General features: G+C 47.2%; 1 protein-coding gene and 1 long non-coding RNA gene across 2 annotated transcripts; one reads left to right on the forward strand and one right to left on the reverse strand.

Annotated features, from left to right (window-relative positions):
* Positions 1-593: 593 nt before the first annotated feature.
* On the reverse strand, positions 594-13,084 carry LOC147261062 (1-phosphatidylinositol 4,5-bisphosphate phosphodiesterase delta-1-like). The gene is made up of 15 exons (XM_086202910.1): positions 12,837-13,084; positions 10,838-10,996; positions 8,407-8,635; positions 7,718-7,847; positions 7,334-7,562; positions 5,808-6,009; positions 4,954-5,098; positions 4,713-4,865; positions 4,453-4,605; positions 4,201-4,360; positions 2,807-2,923; positions 2,538-2,716; positions 2,092-2,224; positions 1,356-1,505; positions 594-1,235 (listed from the first exon to the last, which is right to left on the reverse strand). The coding sequence occupies exons 1-15, from the start codon at positions 12,865-12,867 to the stop codon at positions 1,144-1,146; spliced, it is 2,262 nt and encodes a 753-aa protein (XP_086059036.1). The 5' UTR covers positions 12,868-13,084; the 3' UTR covers positions 594-1,143.
* Positions 12,619-14,080, forward strand: LOC147261063 (uncharacterized). Its single transcript, XR_015115685.1, has 3 exons — positions 12,619-13,018; positions 13,241-13,437; positions 13,557-14,080. It is a non-coding gene; the product is annotated as an uncharacterized LOC147261063 (long non-coding RNA).
* The last annotated feature ends 1,840 nt before the right edge of the window (positions 14,081-15,920 follow it).

Genomic DNA, 15,920 nt, shown 5'->3' on the forward strand with positions numbered 1-15,920 from the left:
TGTTGTAGTGACTCACTGGCCACTCTCCTCTCTGGTGTCCAGGGCATCATGAGTGGCTCCTTCTACTAAATCTACTGCTGCTAACCTGTCATCGGCGTTCAGGATCTACAGAGTAACTCGCAAATGAATGAAATGATCCCAGAACCCGAAGTAACCCTCAGGTGTGTATCGGCTGCCTGATCTCTGACCGCTGAGCCTACAGTGTACCGAGGGTGTGTCCGTCCAAAGTTCAGAACGTAGGACAATGATTTTGTTCTCTTGACACATTAAATCATCGTCACGCTTGATTGAGGAGGTCTAAGGCGCTGATGAGAACCCTTTGGATCAAGTTCATCCGGAGACTTTAATGACAGACTTTATCCATGTGGTCCTGGAGTGGTTTTCCACTCAGTTTATCTCCAAAAAAAAAAAAAAAAAATCTTGCTCCTTAAATTTAAATAAACTGTGGACACAAGATAACGTGCCCCAAAAAATGAAGTAAATCACTCACAACTTAAAAATCCCAGTCATTCCTTGCTGTAGCCACCCGCTTCCCCACAAGAAGTAAAACACTCTTTCAATACGACGGTAGAATAAAGAGACTGAGACATGCGTCCGTGTGGAAAACTTATATTTCATCTCGATTCATAAAAAGACAAAGTGGTTGTCATGGTGATACATGAAAAACACACCAGACTTGACTAAAGGTACTCAGGCAAACAAAGCACAGTTCTTGTAGTGGCTTCTGTTGATCAGGAGTTCATAAGACAGTCCTTTCAGTTAAAAGATTTAAACACCATCTGAGCGGAAATGAGGGGCACAAGCGGTTTGAAGTAAAAAATACAACTCGGCTGCTATGTGACCCTGGTTTGACGGAGGCTATTCACCCAAACCGGTCCGTATGGAAACACAGCAGGAGAGTGGAGAGCGTCAGCGCAGAGCTGCTCGTCCACGCGCCTCTGCTGCAGCTGCAGATGGAGAGCTTTAGTTGGACACCGCTGTTCCATGTCAAGGATGTCTCCTCAAATTAAGCCAGTAAAAGAATCTAAATCTACAGCGCGATATTAAAAAGAATTAAAAAAAAAAAACCTCTAAAAACAGCAAAAACATGGCTGTGTATTGGAGCTCAGGAGTCCCACAGAGGGACACGGCAGGCAGGGAATTCTATTCAGCATCCAGGACCATGATGTGCACAAAGAGCCTGGCTGAGGGGAGGAGGTCTCCGTTTTTGTTGAGCAGAGGCACCTGCCGGTATCCTGCGGGGACAGAAAGGAGCATGAACTCTGGTTCCACGAGTTCTACCCACTCAGGGACGGTTCCACACAGCCCCATCACTAAGGCACTGTTGCACATAAAACTGATGGAAGTAAACTCACCCATTTTTAAACTGTTGAGCGGAAGCGTGTACTGCGCTACGAACTCATTGTCAGATGTGGAGTCATGGTCCTCGACCAGGAAGCGCACCAGCGCCAGCTCGGGCACGTACACCTCAAACTGGAAGCTTTCGTTCCATTCAGGGTTGAAACCTACGGCAGCGAGACGTCGACAGTCATCTGATGCATCACCGCTGTCCACCGATTTCTCAACTTCAGTCTCTTCTCGCTAGTTTTTGATCCTTTAATGCGTGCGACCTACTTCACATGGCTATACAACAACTAGCACATGGTCAGAGAGCACGCCCACATCCACAGCTACCACACACTTCATCTGAATGCTTTTCAAGACCTTCATGAGATACTTTCAACCTATTTTTTGACAAATTCTCTTTTTCTTAAAGTCGTAGTACAGGTTTTATGAAGGAATATTCTGAGCTGCATTTTACAGTCACAAAGAGGTGACGCAGGAGAGAAAAAAAATGGTGCATTGGCGAGCACTAGAAGGGTAAAGCATGGCTGCGAGCACGGGCAGACTGCAGCGCTGGCCGTTTTCAGCTGATTGTTGATAAGATAGCAGACCTACAACATCATAAACCTGAATCCGCCCGCTGCTGATCGGATTCTACTCAACGTTATCCCGCTCGGCTTGGGGGAGGAAATACTATACCACAAGTACAGTAGAGTACAGATGCAGGAAATGTGTATGAGTGATGGAACCACAGCGGCGGTCGAGTACCGTTGTTTTCAACAGTACTGGTCTCCTTCACTGTCAAGTCAGCTGGAACTCCCAACACCTGCACCTTCACCAGTGGATCCACAATGGAGGATTTCTTCTTGGTCACTTTGGGGAGCTGCTGAGCTGAGATCACCTGATGGCAGGTGGAGAAAGCGTGTGAGATGCACCGTCCTCCTCCGGTGCTGAGCACTAGCGTCTACACGGAAATGAACTGGAATGTTTCCCCCCTGACAGCCTAACATTCCAGACGTTTTGACAGCAGCTTCAGGTCCAAACCCTGAAGGAATCTGGGCTCTCAACAGAATGAGGTATAGATGTCACGAGTCTTCCCGGGAGCTACGAGGCAAGTTCTTCTGTCAGCTCTAGTAACTCTAGTAACAACATGGAAGAGTAATAAATCAGGATGAAATGGTATTGTGTGACTGGTGCCCAGTGACAAGTCTGACCATGACATGGAGCGACTTGGGCTTCAGCCAGTCTCCTCGGGTCAGGGTGATGGGGTCGAACTCGGTGGCTCGGGCCCTCAGGTAGGAAGGTTTCAGGATGTAGCCGCTCTTCCCATTAACCTGGAATCTGCCTTGGTTCGCATCCATGTCTGCACAGTTGGTCTGAAAGTTTAAGGCCACTGGGAAAGAATGACATCACACAGGGCGCCGCTGATGAATGATTCTTCCATCTGCATTGTCAGATTTGTACTTGTGTAAGGATCACTTACCGATCTGGCAGCCGGCGTTCCACAGTGGCACCGGGTCATAGTTGGAGGAGTCGGTTCTGGAGCCTGCTGGGTAGATCCGGCTCAGCTTATCCACGTTGTGACGGATGAAGGCGTTAGCTGGAGGAAACCAGAACAATTACATCACACACACACACACACACACACCACACACACCTCCATCAACCAGATGTTTTTGCCAATATTGATCGTTGATCCAGACAGATACATGACTGATATGACGGGAACAACTTTGAGTTAGTTTTTTGGAACAAGTACAGTCTGGTGGACTCAGAGGAAGTGAACATCTGCCTATTCTGAGTCTTCCAGTGCCCCCTCCTGAGTCATGGCCTGTTTAGTGCAGATGCAGTGACCTTGACCTTTGACCACAGAAACTGATCAAACTAGCTCATCCTTTATAGAGAGGGACCTACCTGCAGACGAGATGGCGGGCCTCTGCCTCTGCAATTGACAGGAGGTCACATGACCTCTGTAGCGTAAGTTTGTCTTCTTCTTGCTCTTACCCCGTGAACAGTTGTATTTGAAAACAAAGCGAAACCCTCAGTGGTGCACATCCACCAGTGGCGGAAGAAGAAGAAGAAGAAGAAGAAGGGAGGAAGTGATCAGAAGACGGAGCTCGAGATTCCAGAGAGTCGGGACATTTCCATCTGACAGACTGGATCAGATTCTTTTGGTCAGGACGGATTTCTGATTTCTGATGTGGGAGCTGGGATGCTGACGACTACTCAGCAGTGAGATATCAATTCTGCTAATCATCACACAAGAGTGTCTTGTGCTCCTGAGGGCGCCGCATCGTCTCTGGACTGGTTTTCAGATGAACTTTGACCGATGTGAAGAGTTTTCCTGTCATTTTTTGATAACAAACGATGACTCTTCATCTGAACGTGAGAGCTGAATTCATTTACGTTCTGACAGGAGGATGCAACAGAAGCGTCTCGCTCACAGTTGACTCACGCTGTCTAGTAACTCTTAATCATTTTTTAAACAAACGGATATAAAACACGACATTCTGTGTTATTTGATTGGGACCAGCGACAAAAGGGAGTTCCACTGCAACACTGAGCTCAACTGTGAGCAGAAACACCACAAACTCCCGCTACAGAGGTCACATGACCTGCCTGGCACGGAGGCAGAGGTTCCTGTGTCTGCCCCATGGTCTGCAGACCGGAGCTCGGTAGGCATTTGCTACCAGGCTGCTACTGAGCTATCAGGGAGCCAGCATGGACATGTACCAAATACAAGACGTTTCAGGAGAGACCTCTCCATGAACAACAGAGGGATCCTACATTCTTTGTGTCCAGAATTCTAAGATGACTTTTGACAGTGGACAGGAGCAGCAACATTAATCATGAGAGCGAGAGTTCAGCTCCGCCCACCCATCTCCTCTGCCAGCGTCATGGCCTTTCCCTCCTTGAAAGACGACATCTCGTAGAAGCTCAGGTTTTGTCTGGCGTCCTCGAAGCCGTGGAAGTGGACGCTCTTGCAGTAGATCACCATGTCCGAAAGCTCTTTCGCAAGTTTCAGCTTCTTTTTTTTCTACAAGTTTAAAAAAAAGGAAAATAAAATGGGTTTGCAAATGCTGTGTCAACTGAGGAGTCGCATTTACTTTGGCTTGACGTCGTCTGTACCTTGCTCTCTCCTTCCTCCTCCTCCTCCTCCTCACTGTTGGAGTCTTCTTCCTCAGTCACGTCACTGCCATCATCAGCAGCCGCCTCAGGGGCAAAACTGGCCTCAAGTTTGTTTAACCTCTTGGCTTTGATCAGGAACTTCCCCTTCAGCTCCTGGCGCGCGCGCACACACACACACACACACACACACACACAGTGGCTCACTGAGCACCATCACACATTCATTATGGACCCCAACCAAAGCACTAAATAACCCGAACCTTGGGGGAGGGGAAGTCTGTGGGCATGCCGTCCCCGAGGGGAGAGGTGACCAGGGCACTGCCCAGGATGGCGCGCATGTGGTGGGCCATGACCTCCTGCTGCTGCACACTGCAGTGGTTCTCCAGGGAGAGGATGACGGGGTAGTCAGACGTCTGGGGCAGACACACACACACACACACACACTGATTATGTTAACTACATGATAACATGCTGGATACAACTGAAGGGTAAGGGACACACCTTGAATGCGTACTCCTTGATGGCTTTGATGGCGTCTCTGAAGAGGATCTTGGAGGTGAGTGTGTAGCCGTGGTAGATCACGGGCTCGTCATCGGAGCCGTCCCAGCAGTCCAGCTCCACGCAGCGGCAGCCCTTCAGCAGAGCCCTGGCACAGTCACAGCCAGCGTTGGTGTCGGAACATGCAAACTCTACACAGGTCTAACAGCGCCGGACAGAATCACATGCAAACTTGACAGCTTTCCCGACAGGAGGAGAGAAGAAACTGCGCTTGGAGTGCAGTTGAAAGAGCAGTGGCAGCTGATGTCATGCAATCCCTGCATGCAACAGTCCAAATCAAACCACCGCCGCACTGGCAGGACAACATGCTGTTGAAACGCCGCTGGCAGCAAACGGGTCTCATCAAGTTTAGAAAAACTGACCGTGATGGATGGTTGTAGTTGACATGAGGAGGGGAGAACATTTTATTTGTCTGACAGAGCCTGAATGAAACGAGCTGGAAGCCACCGGAACTCATTTACTAACGATGAGTATTGTACGGCACACTGCTGGTTCTGCTGACGTAGCTCAGCTGAAGAGACACTCTGTAGGTCTAGGATATCATCGGCTGCATCAATACTCATGGAAGCACCCCAGGAACATTGGAAGGGTCAGTAATATTCAATTTACCAAGTTTTGTTATGCTTTGCTCAGTATCTGTGGATTTGAAGCCTGCAGTAAACTCTGATGGCTTCCATTCAGTTTTGCTGAGGCGTTTCCTGCCAACAGGGCAGTGTAAACAAAACAGGTCACGTGACACTCAGACTTCTATATTGGAGCTAGAGAAGCTGAAGCAGGAGGGGGCTTCAGGTGGCTACCTGACATAAGCCTCTGTGCTGCTGGGCCCTTTGAGCTGGTCCTCCATGAGGTAGGTGTTGTGTGAGGAGGAGATGAAATAGTGGTTCAGGGGCTGGCTCATGTCCTGGTAGACCTCCTTGTGCTCTGGGTTGAGGATCATGGCGTCTGGGTGGTGCAGGTACATGAGGAAGCCATCTTTGGAGAGCACCTTCTTCTCTTTGGCTGAGTGAGAACAAAGTCGAGGCAGAGCAGCATTACCAAGGGAACGGACAGCAGGGGAACAAGAATCGAGTCAATTTCCTCTTCAACTCCTTTCGGAATCGTGACCACAACGTATTTGATTTGGTGCAAAACATAACAGGAACACAGGGAAAGGCAAAGGTTTTGTCTAACCTGCACAGTTAAGGAACTACTCACCCCAGAAGGCATTGCAAATAAAGTCCCCAACCAATGTTGTTTATTGTGACAAAGTGACCATCTTATTGTTGCTAAATTGCCACTAACGTGAATGAATATTAACACAATAGGCAGCATTTCTCACCAGAGAGGGAAATGGTGTGAGATCAGGAGTGAAAGGAGGTTGGTGTTGTGAACTGAATGCTTCTACAGGAGCAGAAACGCTCGTTTACGACCCGCTCGCTGGGGCTGAGTCCACCTCGGATGGTTTCAACAGGTTTAGTGGAGCAGCATTTCCAGCAGGAGACGCAGCATGAAGGTACAAACAGCTGAATTAAAATCAAGATTCAACACGGCGGCCAGCGAGGCTCTGGGCTCACTGCCGTTTAATCAAAGACGAGAGGTCCTGGCACCGTAACAACACAAGTTGTGTTCAAACTACTTTTGGGTTTAGGGTTCCAGGGCTCTCTCCTAGAGGAGTGATCACGCTTTCAACACCCACGCGAGACTGGAAACGCCCAGTATAAAAGCAGTCAATTTGCCATTTGTGGATATCTGTCAGATTTGACAAACACTCCCTCATAATCGATTGGAAAAAAAACAAACATAACTTCTCTGGGTACGGCTGGCCGGGAATAAAAGAATAAATGTTAAAGGGGACCTATTGTGCTTTTCAAACTTTTTAATATGCTAAAATGTCGGCTCCTTGTTCTAGAGGACGTGGAAGTGTCGCATCATGAGGTGGGCGTGTGTCAATGTGCGTCCTGGGGCACTTTCAGGCTCTGCACAGCTGAAAACGCTCGGATTTGCGCTCTCGGCATTTCACCAACAGCAGTTTCCTGAACAAACCTCAGTTCGACGCTGGATTTGTGAAAAAGCTAAACCTGAAGCCACTGCTGTCCCGTCTTTCGTCGTGAGGAGGACAGGAACCACAGGCTGGAAGTAACGTTCTGTCAGTGTCTCGTCTGAGCTGCTGTAGAAGGACTGCTCTCAGTATAAATACAAGAGTCAGAGGGAAGCAGGAAAGAAGCAGAGTAGAGGAGCGCACAGACTGAGATATGCGATAATCATGGAGTAAAGGAGCCCCACCGGTCCACCGCCGTGTTGAAGCCCCTGAGACGAGCGCCATCGGCCTCTTTAAGCTTCTGACCTGTTTCATCCGGCTCAAACTTGCCGATGATCTTGTGTGCGTCGGCCAGCGTAACTTTCTCTCTTTGTTCTTTCATGAGGAACTCCACCAGGTTTTCAGGACTCATGAAGCCAGCAGATTTGGCGTACTCCCCATAGATGACGTCGATCTCCTCCCGGTGGGTCAGCTGCTCGTAGAAATGTTCAATCTCTTCCCCGGACAGGTACCCAGATTTGGATTTGTCACATTTCTGTATGAATGATGAGTCACATGAGAGTCTGTTACTAGGACTACCTGCAGACAGCTACACTCAAACAGGGCTAAGGTGAGAGGGTTTAAAGGTTCTAGAGCCTAGTAGGATGTGTGTACACATGATTTTGATCATTCATGTGCTCCTGGTATCACCTCAAAGAGCATCTCTGCGTAACTGTCATCCACTTCAATGTTGATGAGACGCAGGAAGTCCTTGACCTCTGACTCACTCAGCTTATTGTCTTTGTTCTTATCCGCTTTGCTCAGGCAGCTGAAGATCCAGCTGAAAAGGGTTTCATGTAAGGAAGAACGTACATAAATATATGCAAGACCTAAGCTCTTCCTGTTTTTAAAAGGAACACAACAACTTCTATCCTCCACAGAGGGAAGACAAAAAGATCGAGCCCCTTCTCTCTTTTGTGCTGCCTTAGGGAGCTGGTTAGCTTAGCAAAATGGATGGCAGTGGATGGGCAGGTTAGCATAACTCATCAAAGGGTGTCCCCGTATTAACAGAGCTACAACTGCGAAGAAGATTGGTTGTCCAATGTAAACTCATTAGAGACTGTAACTTCAGAATCAGACACAGTCAAAACTACTTTCCTGACCGGCGTAACGATTTGATGCAGAACCTAAAAGGTCCATTGAAACTTCAGCTAACAAAACAGAACAACTAGAAGGGTTCATCATGGCCGACGGACCAGGGTAGCTGGGACATCAGCTACACCACTGACATTTTGCTTGGGTTCAGTGCCTCACTGACTATAATGGAGGCAGGAAAGTCACCCTCTGGATGGATGACATGAACCCGCCAGGTCAGACCGTCAGAGTGGTGACAAGGATACTGCTCCGTCTTCTGCTTGCTGCTCATGTTGTTTATGCTGGAGACCATTTTCAGCAGGCTGCCGACCCACTGCTTGGCCTCGCCCTCGGAGCTGGCGATGAGGTCCAGGTTCTTGCGGCGGCCCTTGAACATGATGGAGAAGCAGCGTCTCTCCATGTGCTCGTCCGTGTTCTTCTTCAAGCCCTCTGAGTGCCGGCCTAATCGCACCGCCGAGATGTCTTCGAGTGAAACTGAGCACAGAAGAAAACATAGATGTTATTTGAGGATTGGCTGAGAGGTAAACAGCAGCCAGCTGGTTAAACATCGGCCTGCTGTTTACAGTTGGTCACACTACAGGTTTGTCGGGAACTCAATCCCTCCATTTTTAAACACAGCCTCTCATTCCTGTGGTCAGTGGTAAGTCAGCGATGCTGCTGGATGTTGTGTGTTATCACACATGGTGGCAACAATAAAAGAATGGTTCGTTATCAGGATGTGACTTCATGACTTAATGGATGTAATCCAAACAGAATACACAGCGGGTGAAAGAAGTATTGAACGCGTCACCATTTTCCTCAGTAAAAACATTTCTGAAGCTGCTACTGACATGAAATTTTCACCACGTCTGTAACAACCCAGGCAACCCACACATGCAAAGAAATCAAACCTCGGATGTCCATAAATTAATTTATGTGAAATAAAATGGAATGACAGGGGAAAAAGTATTGAACACGTGAAGAAATGGAGGTGCAAAAAAAAAAAAAAAAAAAGCACAGAAACCCAAGACATCAGCAGAAACCCATCAGTCATTAGAGAGCAGTCCTGCCCCTCAACAGTGTGCATCAATACCAGCTGGTTCAGCTCCAACTGATGGCCTATAAAAAGGTGTCTCGTTGCCAAGGGGCCACACAAGAAACATGATGGGTAAAGGCAAAGAGCCCTAAAGCCCATTGCAACCTTGTTGTTGCGAAACACACTGATGGCAGTGGTTACAGAAGGATTTCTAAACTTCTGAATGTTCCAGTGAGCACTGCTGGGGCCGTAATCCGGAAGTGGAAACATCATTTCACCATAAAGCAGCCACAGCCAGGTGCTCCTCGCTAGAGTTCTGACAGAGGAGTTCAAAGAAGTATCAGAAGAGCTGTCCAGGTTTCAGAAAGACCTGGAATTAGTGGGTGCAATTGTTTCAAAGAAAAGTCACGCACTCAACAGCCATGGCCTGTACGAGCGCTCACCACCAAGACTCCACTGCTGAAGAAGAAACATGTTGAAGCTGGTTTAAAGTTTGCTGCTCAACATTTTTTCAAGAAATACTGGGAGGATACAGTCTGGTCACCTGAGACCAAACCTGAACTCTGTAGAGGTCAGATGGCACTGCACATCACCCCAAAAACACCTTACCAACAGTTAGAGTTGCTAACGTCCCGTATTTGACGCGCATGCGCCTCTTTTAGCTCAAACATGGGGCGTCCCAGCTAATACGGGACGGTTGGCAACCCTACCTACAGGGAGGTTTGGAGATGGGAACTCACGGTTGGGGGGCTGCCCTTCAGCGTACGGCACTGGCAAACCTCATAATTGAAGGGAGGATGAATGGACGATGAAGAGGGTGGACATTGCAAGACAATGATCCTTAACAGTAAAGGAAACTCTCACTTTTTTTCAGGGAAAGAAAATGAAGCTGCTTGAGCGGCCCACCAGTCACCTGACTTAATCCAATAGAAAGTCTATGGAGAGAACAAAAGATCGGAGTTGATCGAAGAGGCCCGGAACCTTCACAACTGGAGGACTGTTTGTGTGGCAGAATGGGCCAAAATCCCACCTGAGCAACGCAGGCAGCCAGTTCCTCCATACAGGAGGCGTCTTGGAGCTCCTATTACCAACAAAGGCTCTTGCACAAAGTATTAAATAAATTACGTAAGTGTGTTCAATACTCTGTCCCTGTGTTGTTCCACTTTATTACACGTAATTCAGTTCATGGACACCTGAGGTTTGATTTCTTTGTGTGGGTTGTGACCGACATCTGGTGAAAAATGTCAGTAACACCTTCAGAAACATTTTTACTGCGGAAAATGGTGACGTGTTCAATACTTTCTGTACCTGCAGTACCACGGGCTTCTTCAAACACACTTACATTAAAAGAATCATCATCCCCTTGAACCCACCTTCAGAGCAAACCGCTGCTATCATGTGCAACTCAGTCAGATGCGACATCAAGGCCTTTCTTTCAGGATCAGGTTTTACAACGCAATGATCCATCCTCCACTTTTACAATCCAAGACGGAAAAATCCAGAGCCGGGAAAAGTTGTTTGTATCAGCACTGAACACATGTATGAGTTTTATATTGTAAGGAAATAATTATACGCACAAGTATCCCCCGCAACACATAACAGATGCGTGCCAAAGGTTGGCTGGGGGCGTCCCACACACATGCGGCTGGGACAGCACTCACAGGTCTGGTGTGTCTTGAAGGTTTTCTTCGATTCCCGCCACATGGTCTTGCAGTCGTCTTGGAGTTTGAAGAAGCGGGTTTTCTTCCAGGACGGAGACAGGACCTTGAGAAGGTCTCCCCCCTGCAACAGGAACTGGAGGTCCATGTCGCCTTCCATACCTAAAAAAAAAAAGAAACTGCTTACACATGCAATTTGGGTTTCAGCCAAAGCGCATCCATCTGACACGACTCCCCAGCTGCTGTTGTCAGAAGAACTCAGTTTGTCCCGTCAACATTTCAGTCAGCCGACTGCAGCAGATTAAATAAAAGCCCCAGTGGCTTTAAACATAAAAATCTGCATTGTAACAACAAAGCATGTAGACTCTGACCCTACATGTCCTTGTTGTCACGTCTGCTGCGGTGTAGTGTTAAAGCAACGGGTGTGCAGCCTACCTAGAAGCTTTACGTTCATTTGTATCACCTTCTGGCTTCTGGCATGGCGACGTAATTCCTCAGATCTGCTGAGTTTGTGTTGCCTTTGCAGACAAGTCATGGTGCCCTCAGGTGCTGGAACACTACCTGACTGTGTTCACAAGGCGTTGGGAGCGATTGTGTGACAGGAAGAGGCGTGAACCAGCCCCACTCAAAGTTCACTTGCCATCTCTGCCTTCCGTACAGGGGAGACATTTACTGGAAGGCTGTCTGCCAGAAAGTATTCTAACAGAAAGCCATTGTAAATGGTTCAAATTTTTACCTGAACCTCGACATTTTACTAAAACCTCAACTCTTTCTGAGAGAAAGAGTCAAAAGGGGCATTCTGCCAGAGAGGCTTCAGGGTGAACTTCTCCTTTGTGCCCTGTATCTGCTGCTGATAGGCATATCACAGGCTTGACAGCCAGAAACTTGTGTTACACCAAGTAAGTGTCGGTGCGTTAGTGTGGTCTGAGATAAGGGGAAGACAAGGTTACCATAGCTACAAGTCTGAGTCACCATCTCCCCATACACCGTTATTTACAGTAGTTAAGACACAACCCAAGTGATTAGCAACTAGCACCATTAGCTTATTTGCTGCAAGTTGCAGTCAATAAAGCTAACATGAGCTAGAGAATCACAATTCTACACAATTAGCCTGCACAGAAGGAGCTACAGCACAAACTGAAGATGTGACGGTCACTTGATTTATTGATCTTACTTTTTTCAAAAATACCAGTCGCCTGCCTGTTTTTATCTGACTGTTCAGCAGGTGGGCAGTTCCACATTTTCCTGTTCAGTTCCGCTTAGAAATTTCAAACACACTGTCGTAAAAAATCCAAAACAGAGCAAACCCAAACTACTGTTTCTTTTAGCAAGTAGCACCGTTAGCTTATTCACCGCAAGTAACAAAAATGAAAGCTAACGTTAGCTGAAGAAGCACAATTTTGCTCATTTGGCAAAAATGAAAGACAACAAAAGTTTATACAAGTCAGTATAGAAAAATGCAACACTGTTCAAGAGCATTTCAAATAATGACATAAATATATTTATCTAACGTGACTGATTAAAGATTGTTGAGCCCTGCATCAGTTTGTATGAGGGCGCCGCCCCGTGGTAACCTTGCAGTATGTCAAGTGCTAAGATTTAGTCACTCAAACCGAGCATTAAAAGGCTTGAAAGTTTGCAGGTCAACGCACGCCCGGAATAAAAGCTGGGATGCGGCAATCAGTCGCAACTCTCGGGGGAAACTCAGGCAGTGACAGCGCCACACGGGTTTTATTTTCTATTCCGACTAACAAAATGGCTGTGCTGTGTTTTGGTTTGGCGCTCGTTTGCAGCCAGGTGAAACTGAGCAGCGGCCACACCTTTCCTCGAGCGCAGCATGAACACTTTGATGCAACAAAGGAAAAAAAAGGAGAAAAAAAGAAAACCATCAACAACTGAATTGCAAGCCTGAGTGAAATCTCGTTTCATTTTAGCCTAAAGAAAATTATCATGGTTAAAATATGTAGAATGCACGTTTATTTGTAGCGTGAAGTCACCTTACCAGGTTTCCTTTCGATTCCATTGGTTTCCATTCTCCTTGTTTTTTAATCCTTTCTGTTGTAAAGGGTCTATTCTCCTTTCACTCGATGCACCGGCTCTCCATGTGCCAGGTTTCACTCTGAGAGCTCGACTTCGGGGTCTGTGCACAGTGGGAGGACTACACGCCCAGAGGCAGCGACACAGGTGGGTCTGAGCAGCCGGTCTGAATGGTGTCAGCTCTCCTGCAGCCGGTTTGACGAGCCTGCCATGAGAGCTCTCTGCTGATGTCACAGCTGGGTAGATTACACATTCACACCATGCAGGCATGATTCAGACTCAGGCTTCACAGCTCGTGACGTTAGTCACAATTAACTCCCAGTGAAAGTTGATAAATGCCCATATGTGTTATTCATGTGTTGTCATAAGCCTTTAGTTTCTCGACACAACAGCCCCGGGGCCTGCCGCCACCTCTGTGAGATGTGAGCTGTTCACCTGCTCAAGATTACAAGTCATATTCATCTGGTGTGGAAATTTCCAGTCACCTCATGCCTGTAGTGGACTTCTGCTAAAGCTTGTGGCCGCTGCACTTGTGTCTGAACACCTGTTCCTCGCAGGAACAAAAGGTAAAGATGACCAAGAAGGCTGAATGGCAGCGCTGGCTCGCCGCCCGTCTGCATAGTTGGAGCATATTGGATACACTGAATGGCACAGATGAAGTCTTTGCTTTCCTTTTCATATGCAGCTTAGCCTTGGCAGGATAATAGCACCGCAATCACTGGTGCGTTGGGTCTCTTGTGGCTCTCAGCACTTCCCTTTCAGACCCGGCTTACCCTCAGCGCACTGTCAGCATCAGGATGAGTGAGCTTTCATGCAGCAGCGGGCCGGAGCTTCCGGGCCAGGGCCCACCATGTCCAAAATCCACAAGATTGAGGATGGACAAAAAAACTGGGCTTTATGTTTCTATGCATGGATGTATGGCTATGGATGCGTGTTGCTGCTCTGATAAAGTGTCGTTGCAGACTTTGATTTGGTGTTTTGTTTTTGTTTGAATTCGCCTCTGAAACTGAGCTATGTTCTTCGGATCCTCGTGCTCCGTCACCTTCCCTTGTGCCTGTGGAACCGGCTCAAGAGCACCATGAAGTATTTGTCAAAGCAGGCAAGAATGTGACGTGCTCACTTCCTCTGATTGCTTTCCTCCGCCCCATCGTTCACACCACTTTACTGCCTCTACATTTGCTCATCCAACAAAAAACTGTGTTCACCAGTGACAAATGCTGTTTCTGTAGCAGTGTAAAAAGAGGAATTGTCAGTGGCTCCCAAAGTCTTTTTCTTTGCAGCGAGATGCGTGTGTGTGTGTGTGTGTGTGTGTGTGTGTGTGTGTGTGTGTGTGTGTGTGTGTGTGTGTGTGTGTGTGCACGATCGCTTCGGCGGTTTCACTTGAGGGTCCGTGGGATATAGGTGGGACTGTGACGGGGCAGGCGGTGCCTCTCGTCTGTGTCTTTGCTTGTCGTCGGTATTTACGGAACAAGCGAGAACAGGCCCTGCTGTTCCCTCACATACCGCCGACAGCCTCTGCAGCCGTGGTTCTTCTCCGCGGTTACATCCACGCGTCTCAGTGCCAAGGATGAGGCAACTTCCTGGGACACCAACGGACATAACGTGGTATTTTTGCCACACTGCTTTGTGCTTTTTAGAAAATCTTTTGTTTGAGTGAACCAGCGTTCATATGAACCACTGCAGACCCTCCTGGAAAATACTGCATATGAGATACATTCAGTGGTGGAAAGTATTTCTGCACTTTATTTGCAGCACATGATTTACATATTTCAATTTAATGCTGTGTATTACTGCATTCTAGAAGTAAACATGCCTTTTTTTAAACTCCCCTGCATTTATTTAGGAGCTGCTCTCGCTGGCTGCTTTTCAGACTAATATTTAACACGAAAATGTGAAGAACACGTTAAGAACGCAGCAGACAAGTCTGTTCAAACGTGTCACCTGCAGTGGCCGTTGAAGAGTTTTTTTTTTGAGCCATGATGAGAAAGAAAATGGTATCGCTCAAAAATATAAAATAACAAGATTGAGGGAACAAGTTATAGCTCATGGCCTGTTTTCTCTTTATGGCCCCTCCAGGGCTCCATACCCCTGAAACCAGCAGCAAACGTTCATGACTGTTTCCATGTCGACTAATCAGTGTGAATGATTCTGCCATGTAACTTTATGAGACATGTCACTTACTGAGACAGTTCTTTCTGACTTCAGTGCCATTTTAGATGCGGGGTCATAATATTTTTAGATCAGCATCCTGAGTTACGGAGCCCCAGAGTGGCCAAAGAGAGAGGAAACGCTGCAACATGTAATGTAACTTGTTTCCAGAAGGAATTGTTCCCATGTTTCATTATTTTCTCCTCAAAATATCCCTCAAACCCACAAATTGATTAATTCATAGCAACAATATGTAACTTGTTCCCACAAATTAGTCAGAAGCCATTAACTGTTTCTGGCTGAGAGGCATTTTTAGGGCTGCAACATGCAACTCGCGTTAGTTTGTGGTCATGAGACGAACAGTACCTAATCACCACCATTACAGTCATTTGTTCCCACAAGTTATTAAAGCATGAGAACCATCTTTCTCTGTAGCTTTGGCTACAAATTTATGTAATAGCGGTAAGAATTTATATCTTGTGGCAAAAAAACAACAACAAATCAGCACTTTTGGTTCCTCTGTAGCCATTCTGGATCTCCTGTCACTGCTGCTGCGATGTTCCCCAGGAAGGTGTCTCAAATTGGACTGAGGAACTGAACCCAGAACGATGAGTTCTTTCCTGGGGACGATTGTTTGTAGGCGATTGAGTGAGCAGGACAAATGAGCGCCATACGAAATAAACTTGAGGCAGAGTCCTCAAGTCTGACTTCTCAAATGTGTTCACTTCCACAAAAGCAGAATTTACCTGTAACTTGAACGCTGAAGAAGCCAGATCACCGCTGACAGTCAAACAACAGTAAATGAGCGCTTGGCGCGGCTCGCATCATCCACGTGTCAGACACATCTTCATAGTTTTACATCATGCGGTTTTAAACAAGTTTTAAATAAACGACGAGGTAC

The sequence above is a fragment of the Aulostomus chinensis genome, chromosome 5 (genome assembly GCF_037954235.1).
Source record: "Aulostomus chinensis isolate RoL2024-O1b breed Wild chromosome 5, RoL_Achi_v1.0, whole genome shotgun sequence".
In the NCBI taxonomy this organism is placed as follows: domain Eukaryota; kingdom Metazoa; phylum Chordata; class Actinopteri; order Syngnathiformes; family Aulostomidae; genus Aulostomus; species Aulostomus chinensis.

What these genes read in the sequence shown, in the direction of transcription:
- LOC147261062 (XM_086202910.1), bottom strand. Translation starts at nt 12,867, where the DNA reads ATGGAAACCAATGGAATCGAAAGGAAACCTG. An exon ending in TGGAATCGAAAGGAAACCTG is followed by an intron (nt 10,997 to 12,836) that starts GTAAGGTGACTT and finishes TTTTTTTTTTAG; the next exon opens with GTATGGAAGGCGACATGGAC. An exon ending in CAGACTTCCCCTCCCCCAAG is followed by an intron (nt 4,606 to 4,712) that starts GTTCGGGTTATT and finishes CGCGCGCGCCAG; the next exon opens with GAGCTGAAGGGGAAGTTCCT.